The sequence below is a fragment of the Cynoglossus semilaevis genome, chromosome 18 (genome assembly GCF_000523025.1).
Source record: "Cynoglossus semilaevis isolate Cse_v1.0 chromosome 18, Cse_v1.0, whole genome shotgun sequence".
Taxonomy (NCBI): domain Eukaryota; kingdom Metazoa; phylum Chordata; class Actinopteri; order Pleuronectiformes; family Cynoglossidae; genus Cynoglossus; species Cynoglossus semilaevis.
The window spans coordinates 10,151,634-10,173,713 of NC_024324.1; the positions used below are offsets into that span (position 1 = coordinate 10,151,634).

The 22,080-nt window shown below is 40.1% G+C and overlaps 3 protein-coding genes across 12 annotated transcripts in view; 1 reads left to right on the forward strand and 2 right to left on the reverse strand.

The window, feature by feature from the left end:
• The window catches only part of LOC103394373 (uncharacterized), a 14,058-nt gene extending 5,888 nt beyond the window's left edge, over positions 1 to 8,170 (reverse strand). Inside the window, exons 1-22 of one of the 10 annotated variants that reach the window (XM_025065072.1) lie at positions 7,883 to 8,170; positions 6,655 to 6,715; positions 6,011 to 6,079; positions 5,852 to 5,876; positions 5,726 to 5,746; positions 5,524 to 5,586; positions 5,213 to 5,346; positions 5,010 to 5,126; positions 4,734 to 4,791; positions 4,600 to 4,647; positions 4,205 to 4,273; positions 3,874 to 4,013; positions 3,384 to 3,506; positions 3,243 to 3,294; positions 3,092 to 3,160; positions 2,251 to 2,946; positions 2,075 to 2,149; positions 1,796 to 1,932; positions 847 to 948; positions 652 to 709; positions 431 to 534; positions 188 to 211 (exon numbers count right to left, since the gene is read on the reverse strand). In XM_025065072.1, coding sequence (XP_024920840.1) covers positions 188 to 211; positions 431 to 534; positions 652 to 709; positions 847 to 948; positions 1,796 to 1,932; positions 2,075 to 2,149; positions 2,251 to 2,946; positions 3,092 to 3,160; positions 3,243 to 3,294; positions 3,384 to 3,506; positions 3,874 to 4,013; positions 4,205 to 4,273; positions 4,600 to 4,647; positions 4,734 to 4,791; positions 5,010 to 5,126; positions 5,213 to 5,346; positions 5,524 to 5,586; positions 5,726 to 5,746; positions 5,852 to 5,876; positions 6,011 to 6,079; positions 6,655 to 6,681 — 2,211 coding nt within the window. In that variant the 5' untranslated portion in view covers positions 6,682 to 6,715; positions 7,883 to 8,170. The other 9 variants (XM_017041329.2, XM_008331653.3, XM_017041328.2 and 6 more) reach the window with 9 other exon arrangements.
• Positions 8,171 to 8,327: 157 nt separating this feature from the next.
• Positions 8,328 to 15,076, reverse strand: fkbp9 (FKBP prolyl isomerase 9). Its single transcript, XM_008331655.3, has 10 exons — positions 14,743 to 15,076; positions 13,783 to 13,928; positions 12,753 to 12,942; positions 12,519 to 12,664; positions 11,821 to 12,010; positions 10,946 to 11,091; positions 10,670 to 10,859; positions 10,051 to 10,196; positions 9,749 to 9,912; positions 8,328 to 9,653 (listed from the first exon to the last, which is right to left on the reverse strand). Exons 1-10 carry the CDS (start codon positions 14,949 to 14,951, stop codon positions 9,474 to 9,476), a joined length of 1,707 nt encoding a protein of 568 aa, XP_008329877.1. The 5' UTR covers positions 14,952 to 15,076; the 3' UTR covers positions 8,328 to 9,473.
• An 837-nt stretch (positions 15,077 to 15,913) lies between these two features.
• crtap (cartilage associated protein) lies at positions 15,914 to 20,474 on the forward strand. The gene is made up of 8 exons (XM_025065075.1): positions 15,914 to 16,038; positions 16,286 to 16,873; positions 17,432 to 17,581; positions 18,216 to 18,387; positions 18,474 to 18,602; positions 18,697 to 18,842; positions 19,527 to 19,610; positions 20,149 to 20,474. The coding sequence occupies exons 2-8, from the start codon at positions 16,412 to 16,414 to the stop codon at positions 20,224 to 20,226; spliced, it is 1,221 nt and encodes a 406-aa protein (XP_024920843.1). The 5' UTR covers positions 15,914 to 16,038; positions 16,286 to 16,411; the 3' UTR covers positions 20,227 to 20,474.
• Positions 20,475 to 22,080: the final 1,606 nt, after the last annotated feature.

Below are 22,080 nucleotides of genomic sequence, written 5' to 3' on the forward strand. Positions count from 1 at the left end.
ATGTTCCCACAAACTGTATTAAAGCTGTTGCAAAACACTTGTTCAGGTCTACGGCTCCCAAACTGATACTGCGTACAGTGTCAAGGACACTTTGTTCAATGTTAATAAAACTTTTGTTCCACCCTTCATTTGACTGAACCTAATTCCTGAAGTTGAACAGAAGGTACATTATAAAATAAAGACTTGCCTGGCTCTTTGGCTGACTTGTCCCCTATTTAGGAAAATAAAATACTCAAATTACTAGTTGTCAATATAACAAATAATCATAAATCAGTTGTGAGCACTTTTGGTTAAATGTCACTGCAGAACGTTTGGGTTTTAAATATAGTGAAAATATAGCTGGAACTATCAGGTTTACATTACAGAAAAGTCATCTTAGCCATATTCTCTATTGATTATTTAATAAAGAAAGCAATTAATATTGAGAAACCTGCAGATGTTCCTCAGGTTCAGACTGAACAGTGGCTGAAGACGTAGGTTGTTTATTGGACATAGCTGCAGCGATGGGAAACCTACTCTTCAAAGCCTGCGAGGCTGCAACAGGTCATCACAACAAAACATGGAAACACACAGGCAATAAATGCTTTAGGGTAGTGAAAGTGTGTGGGCAGAGGGGGGGTTGGAGACAGGAAAGGAGTTGTGCAACCTTACCTAGAGTAAAGGGTTGGCTTAAAACTGCCAGGTAGTTTTTTTCATCCACATCAATAATCTGAAGGACACGATATAAACATCATATGTGTATGAAGAGTCATCCAGGTCATGGTTGAAGAGTTATGTTAGGCTGGACGTGAAATTTTCTGGTTGCCACCAGGAACAAAAAATTAAAAGTATTGAAGAATTCCAAACCTGGGCTTCTCCATGTCCTTCACAGTGTTCAAAATAAGCCACTAACTGTCTGGTTATCGTCTTCTTTTGTTTGAGCCTTTGAACAGGAACCTTTTCAGACCACTGACATTGAAGAGGTAAACAGACAGAGAAACAACTACAGCGTGAGACTACTTTGTTATGAAAACAATCTAAAATCTTCACATTGTGCAGAAAGGGAAAGACCAAGTTATAGGAAATAGTGAAGAAAGGTGCAAAGGTGACCAATGTAGATTTGTTGATGTGTAGGAGTGGGTGAGGGGAGGTGTAGAAGATTCTCCTTCTCCACATGTTTGGCATACTAAAGTGTAAAGTTTCAGTCATGTATTGTCTTGTTTTGGCAAGTTTTCAGCAATAAAGTGTTGAACAACAATATCTTGAAAATGAGTATTTATTTAATCAAGGTAAATCAGCATCTGTGAATGAACAGGGTTCGAGCGTCGAGGAGCTTGTTCTCAATGCAGTGTCTGAAGCAACTTTCAGAATCTGCAACTAGTGTTTGTTGGATAATTAGTGTGTTTTTGGGACACATCAAATAAAAAATATTTGGATCAAAAGATGAAAGTTTGCTTTGAAATAGAGATGTCCGATAATATCGGCCGACCAATGTTAGTGGACAATATTAGCCTAATTATGTAATAGCTGTAAGAATTGTTATCGGCCTCCAATAATGAAAACCTGATAACACAATGTCTGGATTAGATCCAGATGATGTGCCCTTAAAATAGTTTTTAATTGAAAGTAGAACTATTATTTGTATCATGCACAGTATTGTCATTGTGACACTGCACACGTTTTTGGACAATATCGGCAAAGTTAATATCAGACATCCCTACTTTGACAGAAGATGCCATAAAGCAAATGTGAAGAGGTTGTATATTTGGTCAGAGGTGTTTACAGTTGTAGTCCAAAATTAAAATGGGTAACTCACCGCTAAATACTTTCTCCAGTGTACAATTCCAGTAACGTGGCTGACAATGTTGCATTCAAAGATCCTCCGACAGCAGCAGTAACACAGGTAAATGGGACTGTGTTCATCAAAGTTACATTCAAGGAGAGCATGAAGGCCTAGAAAATATTGTGTGAATCAGAACCAGAGATGGACGCAAACATGTGACCACTTGTAACACCAATAACATCTTTGTTGGACTAAATGTTCTCCTTTATTTGACACTTTTTCTTCCAGGAAAACAAAAAACAAAACACTAACCGATTACAGGCTCCCGGTTCCTCTTCTTGATGTACCCCCATAGTAAGTCTGTTTTTTGGTTGTCCTCTGTCTCAGCTGTAGAAAACCACAGTCATTATTATACAACTAATCACAGTCAATGTGCATTAACTGCACTTGAATGGCAGACATAGGAAGAATTGTTTCAGATTCTGTACCTTTAATCTCTGCAGCCTCATGACTTTTCCCACTTGGAGCACTTTGGATTTTTTGGGATTCTTCATGGAACAGCTCTTTGTTGGAACTGAAACACTTTATCTTCGGTGCATGTCTTCCCCCTGTGGCCTCACTGTGGGGCGTCTCTTGTGGCTTGTCAGAGGTGCTGTTCGACATCTTTATGCGATTTCTTATGGTAACTGGACTCCTCACTTGCACGGTGCTTTCTTTAAATCTTTCAATACCTTTGAATGTAGTCAGGCAGCTTTCTCGTATTTTAGAAATGTGTTCCACTTTTGTAACCACCTCCTCGTCTTCTTCTTCTTTAATTATCCTCTCTTGTGTGTCCAACTCCATATCCTCTGTTATATTCATTTTCCTTTCCTCTAGTTCATGCTCCACCTCCTGCATTTTCCCTGTGATGTCCACTTTCTCCTCCTTAGTCTCCTCTATTTCTTCTTTTAACTCCTCAGTTTCCTCCTTTATCTTTTCTGTTCTCCATTTCATCACGTCCATCCATGTCTTCTCTGAGATCTCTAAAATCGGCTCCTTATTCTCCCTTTTTATTCTCTCCATTTCCTTCTTCGTCCCCTGCATGATGTCCTTTCCTGTATAATCTGACCTCTCTGATGTTGGCTCCATCTTCTGGCACATCTCCTCAGGTGCATCATCTCCTAGATTTGTACTTGTGCTTGATTCTGTGCCACATGGTGAGACGCCTTTCATGTTGGCCAAAGTATTAATATTGCCATCAATTTAAATACTGACAGGTGCAATTGACACCTTTCTCACACCTTATATATATATATCTATATATACACGATTTATATATAAATAACCTACTAGGTTCAAGGTTTGTGATCAAGCCACTGCCACTCTTATCCACAGGGTAAGATTCCAGTGTCTTCAAGGCTACAAAAAAAGATTGTTAAAATGTCCTTTCAGATTCTGATAAGAGAAATATATGGTAATAAAAAGGTAAATGTACCTTTACCAAATCCAGTGGAATTCAATGATGCAAACTCAACTGGATCCAGAGTCACTTGCTACAAAACCGTCACAGATGTTAATACCAGCAACTACAGTGTACAGAGTAAGTGTATAATCAACGCACTGAATGACACATCACCTGTACCTTTGTGTCTGCCACTGAATTCATTTCTCCAGCCTGTTTCACTAAATCAAGCATCATGGATGTGATGGACTCAGAGTAAAGGTAAGAATACTTTGACAGCACAATGGAGGGATGCGTTGCTTTCTGTGCAGATTGAAATACAAGTTAGTGTCAAATAGGTTCTTCACTGAACTGCATTCAAAAAAGGTGTCGTAATAACCTCAAATATTTCCTCCTGCGCTTTTTTTTCACCCCCCCCGCCTTTTCTACTCTAATGTATGTCCCTTTCCCAGAAAGAAATCCCTAACCTTGCAACGAAACATTTTACATAGTAGAACTACATGACAAGGAGATTTAAAGCTGGGTTGAATCCTACTCCACATGATGTATAATCCAACCCTAACACTTCCCCTAATGTATTTTTTCCAACCTGATTGATTTTGCTGCTTCTAATGAGGTCAATGATGTCAATTCTATTGCATGATGTCAGTGAATTTGAAATGCTACTTACAAAATAAGAATAAATATGGTCAAAGCTCAGGACGTGTTTGAGGATCATGTTGTTGCCAACCGTTAGTTTGCACAAAGTGCAAAGACAGCGTCTCTTCTCAGGTTGTCCAGCACAAATGAACTCAATAATGTGCTGCATGCCTACAGTTTATGGCCAAACAACAACATGAAAAAGATATTTGTCAAGAAAAAAAAAAGGATGCATGAAGTTATAAATCAACCTCCTGATGACAGTACTTTTTTAGATGATAGAAACTAAACTACAGCTTTTAACATGTGACTTAAAAATCAGGCAACAGTCATGTGCTATAACAAAAAAAGGTTACACTCACCCAGAAGTGGATGTTTTCTGTTCCGATCTTTTTGATACATCTGAAACGTGTTCCTCTGTGGTTTGGCCGCTGAATGAAAAAAGGGGAACTTGAGTGTCTTTATAAAACTTATTACAGTTTATGTTGATACGGGGAAATTCTTGTCTAAAAGATTATCTTGTTTCAGCAGAACTTGCTAGGGGGTTTTTAATCCAGTGTGAGCCAATAACACTTGTTGTGCTCATTCTGCCAGACTGCAGTCAGTTTTCCTTTTAGAGACTCTTTAATTATTGCAAAGAGAAATCCAAACCAGCTGCCTGCACTGATGACTGAGCTACCTGGAGTGGTAGCCCCACCTCTAAAAAACACACATTCATTTATACATGTCTACATTTTCTTTTTTTCCCTGCACTTACCTTCAAACAATTTCAGAAGCATCTGATTTTCTCCAATGATGTTCATGACTAGGATATGGAGCATATCATTTCACTCAGGAAGCTGTTTGAATAGATTCCTTCAAAATGTGCCAGTGTATCTATTCGGAACATACCTTCAGAATAAGAACAATTTTTAATACGTTGAAGCAGCTGAACAGGTAAAGTTAAAATCTACAGAGAGAGAAAGAAGAAAAATACATCATTAAAGGACAAATGTGCAAACAGTCCATCCATACATATGGCTGTAGTAGGACTATGGAGATACAACGACACAGCAGCTGATCTTACATTAACACTACTAACAGACCTATTCAACACACATGTTAATCTAGCACTCCCCATATATCTGGAATAAACAACTGGTGATTCCAGTCCTCTGGTGTACAAACCTGGAGCACTCCAGGCCCCTTTTCTTTCAACTCCCTTTTGACCTGAGGCTTTAAAATGACCTTCATATCCATGCACGGAGTCCATGAAAAAGTCAAAATATTGGGGTCTGTGTAGTTCTACAGTGGAAATATAAATTAAATTTCATTTTTTGATTGAAAAAATAAATCTGTTCAAACTGGTCCTCCCATCTTAAAGGACTCACAAAATAGTTGAAGCAGTGGTCCCCCTTGGACAGGTGTTGCATGATACTGTGTGGTCGACATGTCACCTCACACACATGGCACAGGTAGAAAGTTGTACTTTGTTCACCGTAACACAGGGTCAGCAGAGATATGCCTAAAAGAAATTTAATTGAGAATTACTCCACTCTCTATCTACAGCTAATGGAAATTTAAGACAGCAGCTGTTCAGCCTTATATACAAAAGAACAAAAGTATGTTGTCAGTTGAGATTAGAAAAAAGTTCAATAAAAACTCGATATAAAAAAAAGCAAAGAAAAATCATGTTACGAACCCACTTTAGGTTTTCTATAATCATAATGGCGAGGATCAGCAAAAACTATGTTGGGATAAAAACCTGTTAAAAAAAAAGAGGGAGAAGTGTGTCCTGGTCTGCCTCTTTTGTAGACATCTCTTTCTACAATACGGTCTATTTGGATTGTATTAGACAGCAGGGACATTTAGGTATTTTGAAGGTAACAAATGACAAGGCTTACCATAAGTCCTAGGAGTCTTTACTATAGAATTTCAAACAGAGACAAAAACTATTATTGTGAATTAAATCCTCTTTAAAATAGAAACAATCACATCTGAATTGACAGTTTGTAAAGCTGAAACATTACCTTCCCAAAACACTGACATATATTGCTGCAAGAAAAGAAAAGAAAAAAAAAACTTTACTTTAAGTGTCTTATGGTTTGAGGGGCAAATGGAAACTTACCCCACAGCTTTTCTCAGAATACAACGCAGGCCTTTAATTTGACAGAACATTTTCAACCCACCTGACAATGTGCCACTGACCAAAGATGATCATTGAAGCCATGAACCGTAGAGAAAGTTTTGCAACACAGCTAAAAGAAAAAAATGTTACTAATGCACACATTAAAATGTTTCTTAAGTAATATCGAGAAATATAAATTGTGTTTGTTGAAATTATTGGGACAGTTGCATTTTGCAAGAATACTTTTGTATCTTTTTGTACTTTTGTATGAATCTGACTGTTGCGTCTACATTCCTTTAACGTAACAAGAAAAATGTCTAGCCTTGCTCTTTCTAAAGTATTAGAGTATTACCTAAAGGACGTTTATAGCACCACCTTTAGGAGTAACAGAAGAGCTACTTATCTGATTTTACAAAAGCCAACAGCGAAAAATAACTACGGACAAAGTTAGTAAAACTGCAATACAAATATTGTGAAAAGATTGATCGCACTGTGTACATGTGTCGACTGGGTGACAGTTTATCTCGCGATAGTTTTCGGGAAGGTGTGACGCGAGATCACGTAGGCTGTGACCAATAATTGAGTGCAGCTTTTAAGCGCGTTAGCTGATTAGAATGTTCTAAAAAGTTCCACTAGCAGTTTTATTTGACCGTTATATATATATATATAAAACCGTTCAAGACCAACGTTCGAAATTTCACCTACCTGGCAGTTCAGAGTCACAGAGGCCATATTCAAGAATTATCTCAAGCAAAAAGCCACAAACCTATAAATAAAGAAAATATATTCTGAAATTAAACAAATATAAAATATATATATATATAAATATAGTCATCAGCTTGATGTCGTATAAGTGCCGATGTAAGAACGAATAATCGGTTGCGTACACAACGACTCTCACAGCCAACTTATGTCTATTAGGCTTGAGCTACGGTTCCCTCTTCTTATAGCTTTTGAGGTTTTTTTTCTGTTGAAGCCGCACGTGATTGGTCAGCGACAACATGCGTGGTTGTGTTACTGTGCCTGCGTTAAACCGGACGTTGGCAAGGGGTGAATGGATACAGAGAGATGAGCACAAGGACAAAACGCTGAAAAACACTGGATGTTGATTTTTGTTTGTTTGTCTGTTTTTACATATTTCTATATTCCTGTTCAACTTAAAGCTGTAACATCTGAAATCCTTATATGGGCATAGAACAGATTTGTTTAACTTGGGGACTTAGGTATCTCCAAATGAGGAGAAAAAGTTTATTGCAAAGTACAGCATCAAGTAAGGCAGAGCTGGATATTCAACCATAAGGTGTTTCAGTCTTCTACTGTAAGGGAGTGTAGTGCAGGCGGGCTGTCTGTCACCTCCTGGGTTGTGACCTTTTCTTTAGGAACCTTTTTCCAAGAAGACATAGTTTAGCTCAAAAACATATATGATGTATGTAACATGAATGATATAGTGAAACCTTTCGATAACTGCAAAATGACCTTCACATTTGAACCTTTAGCTTTGTTGAAACATATATGACACTTTAGACTACACACAAACATTCTGGCACTCATTCAAACACACAATCCTTAGTCAGTGGAGTCAGTGGAAGAAAAAGAGGGGGAGAGATCAGTCGGAGAGACCAGTTCAAATAGATTCTTTTTTAAGAATTATACTGCAGATTTTTTTCACTACTGCAATATACAGTCAGAGCCTACTGGGTGTTTCCCATTCTGGCCAGTTTCCACAGCTGAGGACTAATCCAATCAATGTTTCTGTACAAGTACACAGCATGATGTTTAGGTTAAATTGGATTTGGGTTCCTCCATGCAGGGTCTAACGAGTTGGTTAGAGCAACGTCACTACTGCGTTTTGGCAAGGACCTCAGTGCTTACCAGGTGAGGCTGGACGCCAGCAATGGACAATCATGTGCATAAAAGGAGGATAAATTCCTACCTGTTGTGCACGCTGCACAATTGGTCCAGTGGGGGAACCCAGCCACCCTGGTCCGCAGGCCCAAGCGTTCACGTCTGTGTCACCAATTATATTGTAGGATTTAATGTAATGTTTCTGACCAAGGCAGGTCCAACAACGAATCGCATCTGAACAATCACCAACAAATCCCACAATCTGATACGTGCTGATCCTTTTTATAAACACAGACAAAGGTCCTGATGTTACATAATATTCGGCTGTTATTCAGCTCTGTCCTAGTGGCCAAACATGGCGACACTGCAAACATGTAAGGGTGTGCCTGTTACTACTAGTTTCAGCTTCTTCCTGTTATCGCCTGTGCCTGTGCTTGATGTTTCCTGTTATTCTGAACTGGCCCTTACATATATAAATATAGATAATATAATGATATAAAGGTAAATAAATAAATAAAAACTCACAACATATGTTTTGTTGGTCAGGTCATTTTATTGAAATAAAAACCGTGGACAATGTAAGGAACAAGGGCCAGAATTTTCCTGAATTAAAAGGTAAAACATAGACTACATTCACTCACTGACTGACTGACTCACTCACTCACCCCAACATCTGTACGTAGACAAAAACCAGATGGAAGACCATAATAACCAACAGTTAACACGTTTAAGTAACTTGTAGCAGGGAACAACATGTGGTTCTTCTGGACAAAACACACCAATCATGGACAACTTTTTTTTAATATATATGTCTGATTTTGAGTATTTACAGACATAAATAATATTTCACCTGTTAGACATACTGAACACAGTATTGATCAGATCAAATACATGGTTTGAATGTGTGCTTTAGAACATTGAACTTTTACTAGTAAGAACCCATTTATAGCAATTAGAGTATGACTGACAGCACGATGTCTGTCTCGTGTAAACACAACATTTTCTAAGAGTAAAACCCTCAGTTCACATTATCACCTACTCTCACTCATAAATAAGTGTGTGATGGTGCTGCAAAACTGAGTGAAACAGTGGAAAACAAACACTATCTCACACACACAGAAACCTCAATGGTAAATACAGAAAACATCAGTGGTCAGTTTTGACGTTTGGATCTGCATTTAGATTTAAACAAATATTATTATTATTTTTACTTATCCTACCTCAGCAGCCGTAAGGAAATAAACTCATTTGTTCTTTTTAGAGTAATTCTTCTCAAAGATATAGTCGGTCAAATGTTACTAAAAAAAAAAAAAAAAAAACTCTTAAAAAACTAACAAGCAAAAAACAGTAGAAGTCGAGAAAGGGCATTGGAAAAATGAAGCTAAGGTTTCTTTTCTGAAACCGGAGTGCTCTAGTACCCTTTCACAAAAAAAAAAAAACTCCTATGAAAATCTTCCCCGTAGTCCTCATGTTCGACGTGCTCCTTCCAACCTTTAGTTGACTCTTCTTCAAGGATAAGACACCCTTCTACAGTCTCAATCTCACCCCTCAATTAAAAACTTGCTGCTTATGTGCAAAGTTTACACATTAACCCTATTAACCCCTTACTTTTTGACCCCAAATTTCCCTGAACTAACCCTCCTCCTCACTCCCTGAACAGATTTTTAGACTTGGCCTCGTCATAGTTCGTCATGAGCAGCAGCTTCATCTGCTTTAAGTTTGAATTCTGCCTCTGTGATTTTCCCGTCTCCATTTCTATCCTGGTTGGAGAACATGTTGTCGATGATGCGATAGGGGTCAAAGCCTGGTGCCAGGCGCCCTTTACCCTCATTCACCTGTCGCATGATGTAGTCGGTGAACTGTGAAAGCAAAGAGACGACACGTAGGATTAACTCCACAAGAACAGGTTTGACATAAGAAATGAATGATCAACTTTTATGCTGCTATCTCATACCTCGGAGGGTTCCACCTGATCATCCTTGTTCTTGTCCATCTCTGAGAACAGGTCAGGTGACACGTCTTCATTCCAGATGAACATGTAGCCTTCAGGAAGTCCTTCCTCTAAGTCAATTAGCTCAACGTCGAACACCAAAACGGCACTTCCTGGAACTTCATCAGCTGCACACAAGCAACAACACACAAACATGTAAACATCTCTTTTCTAATGTTGTGGTGCACAACACTAGACAGTGTCATGATTCTCTCCTAATATTCTGGTTAAACATGAAGGTCAGAAGGAACATGTGTTGGACTTACTGACTCCTCTCTCCCCGTAGCCTAGGTGAGGAGGAATAACAATGTGCCTTTTCTCTCCCACACACATGTCCAGAAGTCCGTCCTCCATCCCAGGAACCACCTGGTTAGCTCCCAGGACAATGTTGTACGTTTTTCCATAAGCATATCTGTGAGAAATAATGCCAACATGAATGGTTAGCTTATTGCCTCATAAAAGTGAAGCTTCAAGAATGTAAAACTACTGTGCGTTTGTGTGACAAAGAGTGGAAAAATACGGGGTGCTTTTGTGACGAATACTGTGTAGCGTAACATGTATCTTTCCTGTTGTTGAGTCTCCTTATGATATCATGACAGAGTAAGTATGTCTGAGTCACAGTAACCGTTGAGTTTCAGGACGGGGGGCACCAACAACTGCAACAGAGGTGGAGTCAGATATCAAGAAGAAGGACAAGGACATCCAATCAGAAGCCTTCGCTCACAACTCTGTCTGTTACGCTTAAGTATCTGGGTCTGGGAAAGATCAGCTCTGAGTTCTCCTCAGGCAGACCTAGGTGCCTGATTTGATGCTGTTCTTCATTGAAATAAATTCTCTGTTATATTCGAGCCGAATGGTGTCAGGGGAGATTCTCAGACTACTCACGTGGAGTCGATGGATGTGCCGTCCATCAGTGAGGCGTTGTAGTGATACTTCACAAAGTCTCCCTTCTTTGTTGCCTTACTGCACTCCTCTGGCTTATAATTGACGGTGACCTCCGTGCTGTCTGATGGGTTGTGGAAGTCAATGATGTGGACCTCAAACACCAGCACGGCAGAACCAGGGATCTTAGAGCCTTACAGAAAGTAGCATAGAAAGTACGAAGACGTTATATACAGTGTTACGTGAGTTTGTCTGCACAAACAAACAACAACAACATACCTGTGCCCTCCTCTCCATAGGCCAGATGCGGGGGAATTGTGATGGTACGTCTCTCCCCAACACACACTCCTATTAGACCCTCGTCCATACCAGCAATCACATACCCTCGGCCCACATAGGTGTCATAGGTACGATTGCGGGAGTAGCTGCAGAGAAGAATAGTTATTAAGAAACAATATTCGTTCTCCATTTACTCCATTTACAGAAAAGGCCTGGTTTGAAAATGCTTCTTTTTTTAAATGTTCACTACAATTTAAGAAATGTTCTGTGTCAGATTATAGTGATGTTATAGTTATCCAATTCCAGGAAAAGTCTACTTACAAAGACATGCATAATTGAACAGTTAACATGTTTAATTTAAAAAAGGTTTTGTTAGATTTTTATTTACAAGAAAAGGACAAAAAAGTATTTGTTTTCACTTGTCTCACTGTATTTATTATTTGGAATTAAATTTTCACAAAACAGTAATATATATATATATATTTAAATTACTCTAAAAATACATATTTTTATGCGCATATTTTGTTATTTTAAGTTTTACTGCTGTTTTGCAAACCTCGTTTTAGGTTCGTTTACCCTCTAAGGATTATCCGCATTACAAGACTGCCACCCTGAGGAAACTCGAGGAACAGCAGACAAAAGTCGGTAAAAGGAACTTGAAATGAATGGATTTTCCTTTTTAGTAGTTTAGTTCCTTTTTACTTTTGTGCTGCTCTTTTACCATTAATGAAAAAAATAGAGCATTTTATTATGTTCACCATCTAAACAATGCAAAGAATATTTTTTACACATTACACTAAGTCATTGTTGTTGTAGTTAGTCACATGGCAACATCAGTGGAAGTACGTACAGCTGAAACAAACATGATCACAAACCTGGAATCAAAGAAGGTTCCATCCAGGAGGCTTCCATTGTAGTGGTAACGCACAAAGTCTCCAGCAATGGTCTTCCTCGTGCAGGACTCAGGCACCACCTGATTGGTCACTGCGATTCCATCTTTGGGGTTGTGCAGGTCCAGCAGGACAACGTCAAACACCAGAGAGGCCTGTCCTGGGATGTCACTGCCTGAAATGATGGAGAAAAGGAGGAAACATGTTTTAATTTTTGTATGTTTCACATTTAGGAGAGTTCTAATCCTAATGATCCCTAGTTTTGATCTTCAATAATAAATAACATTTATCATCATTAAATTTTTTTTTTTTTTGGAGGATAATGTTGAATAAATGTCTGGTAAAGATAGATAGATAGATAGAAAGTTTGAGCAAAATCAAAAAGAAAGCTCTGGGTTATAGAGTAAAGGTCAAATAGCAGGTCATGGGCTGGGGCAAAGCTGTATGACCTTTAAATGATATGTCAAATATACAACAAGAATAAAGTAAAATCAACTATCACATTAAAAAGAAGTTGAAAAAATGTAGTCAAAAAGAAATACAATTCTCCAAATTCTATGTCCAAATGTTTGGGCTTCTTGGAAGAAACATTTCAATTATATAATTTTTAAGGATTCCAGGCGTCACATTCCAGGAAATGTGATGTCAGATAAACAAGTAACAATGACTGCTGTTACACTCACCATCTCCATTCTCTCCATAACCCAGAGATGGAGGCATCGTGATGATGCGTTTCTCTCCAACGCACATTCCCAGAAGCCCCTGGTCCATACCAGCGATCAGCCAGCCAATGCCAACGTAGGTGTCGTACGTTCGCATGCGTGTGTGACTGCAGGTAAGGATGGATGGAGGAGACGGGTAAGTAAGATGTGTGTGACGGTGGAGTCTTTGTCATGTTAGACTCATGAGGAACAAACCTGGAGTCAAAGAGCGTCCCATCTAGCAGCGTCCCGTTGTAGTGGTAGCGTACGTAGTCTGACACCTCCACTTTTCTGGAGCAAATGGACGGCGTGTGGTAAGTGTTGATCTGCACGCCGTCCTCTGGGCTCCACACGTCCAGCAGCAGGACGTCAAAATGAAGGATGGAGTCAGGAGGGATGATGTCAGCTAGACAGAAAAGAGACGAGATGAAGAGTTTAGTTCCGACGGTCATTCATCACTGTACCACTGGGGGGAGGACACACAACTACAACCACCTAGACCACATCCCAACACATGCAGCCAACTGTTGCTGGAATTTGCACCTTGTACTTGAACATTATGTCTATCTAAGACTTTGGGACTCAAAACATGTTGTTATGACATAAAGGATTTCAATAATTCTCTACTTTGTGTGGTCAACACTGCCCCTTGCAGTTCAGACTTCTTTATTTAACACAGTGCACTCTATTACCTACATTATATTAGGTCTCACAGATGCCATGTAAAATTGTCTTTTTCTTTTGTCACACATGGACCCTGGTGTGTGGTCTCCACCTACTCCACGTTGGCTGTGCAGCTTGGAGTCTGTCGGTGGAACCATGTTTGATCCCATTGAGGTGATGAGCTCCTGGTTGGTGATTTAGTCTTATATATCGCTTTCATCTTCCCTCTGGTAGAGCGCATAATGTGGAAGAGGACACAGCAGTCTTTTACATGTCCACACACGCCCCAATCTCTTCACTCTCTCCTATTATCAAAGTACTTTCCTCCCCCTCTATCTCACACAAAAACACACCGGCTCAGCCGTCTCGGCAGCTCACTGATCAACTTCCAGGTGTGTGATGTCACCATGACATCCTTCAGTCAAATGTAAGGGAGCACTTCCTCTCCACCTCAGCTGACACTGAAGATTAAAACTGCTCTTTCAGACAAGGAGTGAAGAGGTCATTAATTGAATCCGACTCCTGATGTTGAGCCAGTCGGTGCCGGCAGGTTTAACTCACACAAACACCGAGACATACACACCATATCCTCTCTTTCCATAGGCCAGCTGAGGAGGGATCTTGACCAGTCTCCTCTCGTTGACGCACATCCCCACCAGACCTTTGTCCATGCCCTCGATCAGCTGCTTCTTGCCAACAAACACGTTGTAGGTGCTGCTGCGGTCGTAACTGAAAAACCCACACAGATGGAGGTTAGACAGATGAGTGGCACACAGGCTACTGCATAATCAATGTTTTCATCCATCGATAAGTTTGGATGAATAGAACAGTATTGTCATCCAGATCTACATATAAGGGATGAAGTTTGGATGTAATGGCCATCAGTGCAACAGGATCAGAGGGATGTGAATAAATTAAACAGGAAAATGTGATGATTAGAAGTATTTTTTAAACCAGCAAAGGTAAATAAGCAATATTATATATTGAATTTATTTCATTCAGGTCAAGGCTCCAAAACGCTTAAGAGTACATTATTAGTATTATGTGAAGTATCATTTAACCACATATCTCTATTAGACGTATATTAAACCCGTGTATTGTGTAAAATGTGTGTATTTAATTTAGAGTATTTCAATTTTATGAGTATTATGTTTCTTGGGCCGTTGGAAATTGCCCAGTTGGCAGTTGAGTCTTCCAGGTACATCACTGATGGCTACAACGAGTGAATCTGGAAAAGGAGTAGTTCCAGTTTTTACTTTTAAGACTTTGATTCAAACCGTGTGACTGAAAATCGGCCTGGTCAGTTACGTTTTTGTGAAAAATCTTTCATCAATGTGGACAAAAGAAGTTGGTTCTAATCATATGTGGATCCAAGTCTTAGGTCGGTTCCACTTGCCTGCGTGGCTCTCGGGGTTGAACCACTTCACGCGCACTTTTACGCATCGTGCACGCTGTTTGCGCCGTGCATCTGGTCTGTTCTTCAAACATACACACACACGTTCTGCACAGACTACAGCGCCAGTTTTGCAGAACATTCCCTCACCTGGAGTCGAACTTCTTTCCGTCGGGAAACATGCCGTTGTAGTGATACCTGACATAGTCGCCCACTTTGACTGCGCGCAGGCATTGCTCTGGCACGAAGGTTTTCTCAATAATGATGTCGTCTAACGGGACCGGAGGAGCGTCACAGGCGGCAAACGCCACCAAAACCGAGAGGAACAACATGGTGTGCAAACACTGGAACATCTTCATGTGCCAAGATGAAGCTATCGATGGAGATAAGTGATCGTGTGTCCTCCCTACTCCACCGTGCTGCAGCTTCCTTCACGCAAACTTGGACACTAGTCCTGCCCTCACATACAACACAGGAAGAAGCAGCTGTTAAGTCAGACTACGTTAGCTACTACATCCGGTTACGGCTCTGGAACTGAGGCAGATGCCCTAAAATAAAACGTAACTAACAAATAAAATATCCTGACACATGGTAACGTCATTATTTTTTGTTACTGACTTTAAGACGAGCTTTTTGAATATACATAAAACGTTACCGTAAATATTTCTGTCGGAGTTTGTACCTCATTTTTGTTTTGTTTGTGGTGGAATGAAATGTTTTAACTAAAATATAAAATGTTTATATAAAAATGTCAGCAATGACAGTTAACAGTGAAATGTAAAGTTAGAATGGACGATGGATTTAAAGCTAATTTAGGTACAGAAAACATGGTGAAAAGACAGTGGGAAACAACAAGGCGATTGTTTGGAAAGCTGAGAAATAGCAAATAAAAATATAAAAAAACCCAAACAACAAAAACAGTAACCCACATCGAGTTTCTTTCTTATTTCATACTGTTGTGACGCAAAGCGGCTATACGTGTTCTTTTATTTTGAAGTACTTCCACCTCGTGCCAATTTCTCCAGCGCTGACTTGACCCACTCTGGGATTGAATGGGGAAAGTTTGGCACCACGTAGCGGTCTTGCGCAGTGCTGCCCCTCAGATGTGTCAACGTGGTAACGTAGGGGTCTCTTCCTTCCACTCAATAGCACACACACACACACATATACACGCACGCACACACTAAAGTCACTAAAGTTAAAACTAACGCAAACACGCCTAATGACTACAGATTTTTACTATTAGTCCAATATATAAAGTTTGCTGAATCTATGATTCTGATCATAAAAAGTTTTCATTGGTTGATGTTAGCCTCCGTAGAGGAGGAGGAGGGTGGACGGAGGAGGCAGGAATGTTTCTACGTGGCAGTGGGAGGAGGAGGAACAATCCACCCTCAGCAGGGGATCAATTATGGAGTGAGAGCTGGCAGCTTTAAACTTTAAAAGGTGTGTGGTCTTTGTACAATTATTTCATGTTTTTCCTGAAATCACACAAAAATGGCAACCTTGAGTTGGACGCTTCTTAAACGTTAGTGACGCCGTCCAGCTGGGGTGCTGTTTTACGTAATAAACTGCTAATGTAAAGGTTTAAATATGAGACGAGAGCGAGAGCAGTGATTTAGGTGACTTCTGTAGATGGAGGTGGAGCTCGTCCAATCCCCACCCGTGTGTCTGATCCTTCCTGCGCCCTCAGGAGGAAAGCCTTTGTCCGGATACGTGGTGGAACTCGAGGCGGTCCCTGGGACCCACACATACGGATCTGGGATCATCCCACTCTGAGACCTGTCTACTTTTGGAGAGAGAGAGAGAGAGAGAGAAAATGGCAGCCTCCACATCTACACAACTCATCCGTGCGCTTTTGGTCGCGTTTTTCATCTCCGTGGTGAACGCTCAGTACGAAAAGTACAGTTTCAGGAGTTTCCCCAGACACGAACTAATGCCTCTGGAGTCCGCGTACAAGTACGCGCTAGACCAGTACACGGGAGAGAAGTGGAAAGAGACGGTGGAGTACATCGAGGTGTCCCTGCGGCTGTATCGGCTGCTGCGGGACAGCGAGGCCTTTTGCAACCTCAACTGCAGCTCCGTGCGTCTGGACGACGAGCTCAAGTTCGAAGAGTTCCCAGAGCTGCGTGCGTTTGGGAACGTGATGAAGAGAGCGCAGTGCCTGAAGCGCTGTAAACAGGGGCTGCCTGCCTTCAGACAGACCATGCCCAGCCGGGACACCATCGACGAGTTCGACAGGAGAGAGCCGTACAGATATCTACAGTACGCATACTTTAAGGTAAAAACACACGTTCAAGTATTTTGCGTCCTTCTCCAAAGTGATTGTCCACAGTCGATGTCTTCTGTCAATCACATGTTAACGTCATCATCATCATCGTCATTAACATCATCGTCATCATTCCAGTTGTTTCTGCATGAGAACTATTACAGAAACAAAAACATTAATGACTGTGAATTATTTGTCATAGCACAGCACACAACAAAACGTGTGCTTTGAACACATATAACAGTGATACTTGAAAAAAAAAACTTAAAACAAGCATTAAAACATAGAAATGTGAAACAAATTGCATACATTTTTGCAATACTCCAGGCTGCCAGCAGGGGTCAGCATACCCATAGCATAGTAAGGTTGGGCTTATATATAAACATAACTTAATTATTCATTACAACATCCTTCAAGAAAAGAATAATTAAAGGGTAAATAACTAAAGAACTAATTTTGGGCTAACAGAAATTCACGTCAAGTTGACTTCGCTCCAATCTGATAACGGATCAATATTCTGTTTCTGATTGGTATATATCAGGGCTAACTGAGTCTTATATCTTGTCGTAGTCCAACAACTTGGCCAAGGCCGTGTCTGCTGCCCACACCTTCATGCTGAAACACCCAGATGACGAGATGATGCAGAGGAACATGGCCTACTACAAGAGCCTGCCTGGTTCTGAAGAACACCTTCAGGACCTGGAGACAAAATCCTACGAGGTATTCCGCTCAGACTGTTCACTGTAAGTAGTGTACTATGTGAAGACTGGGTGTGTGCGAGACTTACACCCATGACCACATCACGCCTTCATGTTCCCACATGCACACAGACCACCCTAAAAATGGCTGTGTGGGCGTTGACGTGGTCGCTGCCTGAGGTGGGGAGGCAGTACTGGCCGTTATAAAAGCATATTATTGATGTTTTTATGGCTCTGAGGAAATTATATTTATTCACATTAAGTAAATACATACTGCAAGTGTACTTTGAATGTTTCTGTTGGACAGTAAGTGAGGAAACATGGGGAGAGAGGACGCTAGAGAGATCAAATGTCAACTGCTGGAAATTAACTAGGAATAGCGCCCCCATATGATTTAGGTCTATAATTTAAATCCTTAGATAATATATAAAAATAGAGTCAGACTGCAGTGTAATATTTCAATCTCTAGGCTGCAGCCTTTTCTTACTAAACAGGACAATAATTCATAGCTGGTGATTGTTCAATTTGTTTGTGACAACTGAAAAACATTGCAAAGAAGCATAACACGACATAATGTAACATATAACAACATGACATCTCTTACGTTATCCATTTGGATGGTCACTAAGAATCCCATCGTTGCTCTTCACCCATAGACCCTGTTCATCCGTGCAGTAAGAGCGTACAATGGAGAAAACTTCCGTACCTCAGTGTCAGACATGGAGCTCGCTCTCAGGGACTTCTTCAAGGTCTACGATGAGTGTCTTGCTGCGTGTGAAGGACCACGGGACATCAAAGACTTTAAAGATTTCTATCCGTCCATAGCTGGTGAGTACCAACATCTCTGTGTCGTATGGAAATCCTCCCCACTGTTTGTGGGTGAAAATCACCTGCAGTGTGTTTCACTTGTTCAGATCACTACATCGAAGTCCTGGAGAGGAAGGTGAGGTGTGAGAGTGACCTGACGCCTGTGGTCGGAGGATTCGTGGTGGAGAAGTTTGTGGCCACCATGTACCACTACCTGCAGTTTGCTTATTATAAATGTAACTCCGTCACTACACCTTCAGTCAGAGCATTGGTCATTTGTTTCTGTAGTTTGATTTTAACAGTAAACTAATTCTGTTTCTGTGTTTGCAGTAAATGACCTGAAGAATGCAGTACCGTGTGCAGCCAGCTACATCCTCTTTGACCCCAAGGATGAGGTTATGAAGAACAATGTGGCATATTACAAGTTTCACAAATCCCAGTGGGATCTGACAGAGGAGGACTTCCTGCCCAGATCAGTGAGACATGCTCCTTTATGCAGTTGAAGAACATTTATATTTAAAACTTTAATTTTATTAACTTTAACTGCCTTATTAACAATAGTATAATAAGGCAGATAAGGCTTTCTGCCTTATTATACTATTGTCAATGCAAATGCCCAAAGCGTTTAATAGTAAAACAAACCAAACATTTTATTCATACCTTTTCTACAAGTCATTAAAAACCTGTGGATAGTGGAGATAAATTTACTGTATTTTCTAAATTTAATTGCTATAAAATTCAAGACAATATGTATTATTATCAAACGTGACTTTTTAAATAACCCAATAATTGATGTTTTCACATTTCAGATTCTACTGAGAATAACTTTAATAATGAAACATGAATTTTAAATCACTAATCTTAATTCAGATTTAAATGATTTTTTCTATTTGTGGACTATTTAACATTTAACAGACAATTTAACAGTCAAATCCATCCACTTTTTGTGAGTTATTTCCAGTCTAAATCCTAGAAGCTACGGGTGATAAATTATGTACATAATACATAATTATGTATTAAGTACATAAAATTTTAAAATCAAATCTCAGAAACAGTATAGACACAAGATTTGTAAGGCTTGAATCTGGGTTTAACAGATGAAGGATCCGTCCTGTCGTCTCTGTTGAAAATCATATTCTTTGTCTGTGTGTCTGCTGCAGGAGGCAGTGAGATACTACAACCAGACGACCATGCAGCAAGAGATGCTGGAGTTTGCCAGACAGCGTCTGATAAGTGACGATGAGGTGATGTCCCTGCGTTCATGCATCACATGCAGCCATAAGTAGTTGTACCGTTAAAAGAAGACACACACAATCCCAGGGTTCTTTGCAGTCGTCTCAGGCCTTGGGACGACTTGGGTAACTTATGGAAAAACCTAGATCCCTCAGCCTGGTCACATGATGCCCTGCAGTAGGACAATGTGTGTCCTGTCTTCAACCCAGCTGTAATGTCACTGCGGGGCCACAGAGTGGCAGCAGCAGACTGCTTTTCTTTTGAGTTACTCTGTTGCATCGTGTGGACTGTGGCCGTCAGAGCAAACGAGCTTCTTTATAATAGGAAAAGCCTCTGACTCCGATTGTAAATAAGTATTTAGTGAGTACAAATATGATGATTTCATCAAGTATAATGATTAAAAAAATGTCCAACAATAACTCACCATTAGCCACTAGGTCTCTCTACCTTATTTTGTTTCTTCTGTATCTGCTTAAATCCCTAACTTTATTTTACTTATTTTATTTTTTTTCTTATTTACTTTCCTTCTTCCTGTGTGTGTTTCTGCAGGGGGAAGTGGTGGAGTTTATAGACGATCTCCTGGATGAACAGCCAAAACCCCCACTGGGGTCTGTGGTGAAACACTGAAGAACAGATGGACTGACCAGCATTAGTTTATATTTATTACTGTCATGGAAACATGTTTAGGTGGGTTACTGTGTGGAATAAACGGACATTTTCAGAGGATTGAAACTTTCAGCACAGTGGCCTAATGGCTAAAAGACAGTGGTACTGATCAACTCAGACTTTCTTTTTTTATTGTTTTATGGATTTCATCCACTAATGTGACTCAAAGTGAGCTGTCTTTCTTAATAAAACAACGATCCAAACACAAATTATGATCCATTCATGCAGTTATTGATGTGGTTTGTAACTGAACCTTAAGGATAAATCTGGTAACTTTCAAATAAAAGCTGAGTAGATGTGGAGAAGATGTGTGTAGTAGACATCTCGGCAAAAAAATGTACCGTGACCTAAGAGTAAAAAAAAACTTGGAACGTATGTCTGTTCACCTGTCCCTGAGTAATTGTTCATATTATTAATATCAATTTTAACACTGTGTTATGAATTGTAATGTGTGCTTGTGGTAAACAACATACATTACGTTACAGTTGTAACACAGCCCAAACTGAAGTTATATCGCTTGAAAATTAGATTCACTCTTTTAAGCACACTAGCAATTTTACCTTGCATGATAAAACCAGCAGCACACCTGTGCTGAGAGGTAAGCTTGCTGTTTTAATTAATGGACTCTACTGGAGTCGAGCATTATAACTTCGTTTTCATGTCGGAAAAGTCCGTCTGACGGCAAGCTAAACCGGCTCGCATGTTCTTACGCGTACATATAGCGTACCTCTCTTTGAAGAGGGCTAAAATACGCTGACTAACGTTATGTAACTCATACAATCCTGCTTAAAAAATCACCAAACAAATGTATTAATATGGGAGGGAACAATGTAACGATAACAATGACTTTACAGCCTCATTGGCAAAACAAAGCTACTAAGCTAATAAACGATAGCTTTCATTCAGAACTTACCGTTCTTTGTGCAGCTTCAAATGTCGGACGAAGTTGGAGGTTGTGGCGTCTCCGTCTGAAATGTTCGACCCGCATGTTTTGCATACTGCCACTCGTTTTTTGTTGATTACCTCGTAATTTTTTAATCCGAACAACACCACCTTTGGTATCATTTTCTGATCCGCGCGTTGTTTGACAGCTCTTCCTCATTGGTTATCCCGCAATTTGATTGACTCCATGCTATCTCGTCAAAACAACGTGGGTCTAATTTGATTGGATGTTGTGCCGACAGCACATACACACTCAGACACACACGTACACAATGAGAGATACAGAGCGCTCCTTAATAACTTATTTTATAATCTTTGGGTTTTGAAGAAAGTATCAAGTCTTGTCGAGTCAAAGGGTTCAAGTCCAAGTGAAGTCACAAGTCATTGATGTTAACCCTCACACTCTCACAGCACAAGAAGAAAGTCGGCCTCACACCCAGATGCCCTCAGGTTGATTTGTACTGAATGACCACAACAGTCCCAGAAGAGGACAGATGTCTCTCACAGAACACTAAGAAGGCCGCAAAACATCACAGAAAGTTTTTTTTTTTTTTTTTCATTTTAGCTTGAGAAAGGAGTGCACAGCAGGGCGTCTGCAGATGAAAAGTAAAAAAGAAACAGGTCTATATTGAGCAGAGATGCAGCCAGAGAACAGTGAGTTATTTAATAATGTTTGAACATTGAGCCTCAGTGCAGTTTGTCACACAGTGGTGTTAAAAACCCACAGGGGAACATGGCCTCTGTATCACTGACTGTGTGTGTGTCTAACACCCGTCTCCACCTCTGCATTGTTTTTTGTTATCCTGGATCCTCTCCTTTTTTTTATCGCCTGTCTTTTCTTCAATACCTACTGTTTCCGTCTTACTCTCTTTT

Bases quoted from the DNA above. Each gene is read 5' to 3' on its own strand.
- fkbp9 (XM_008331655.3), bottom strand. From the start codon at position 14,951: ATGAAGATGTTCCAGTGTTTGCACACCATGTTGTTCCTCTCGGTTTTG. The intron at 10,860-10,945 runs GTATGTTGTTGT...ACTTTCTGTAAG, and splicing joins CTATGGAGAGGAGGGCACAG to GCTCTAAGATCCCTGGTTCT. The intron at 9,654-9,748 runs GTATGAGATAGC...TTGCTTTCACAG, and splicing joins ATCAGGTGGAACCCTCCGAG to TTCACCGACTACATCATGCG.
- crtap (XM_025065075.1), top strand. From the start codon at position 16,412: ATGGCAGCCTCCACATCTACACAACTCATCCGTGCGCTTTTGGTCGCG. The intron at 18,388-18,473 runs GTGAGTACCAAC...TCACTTGTTCAG, and splicing joins TTTCTATCCGTCCATAGCTG to ATCACTACATCGAAGTCCTG. The intron at 18,843-19,526 runs GTGAGACATGCT...TGTCTGCTGCAG, and splicing joins AGGACTTCCTGCCCAGATCA to GAGGCAGTGAGATACTACAA.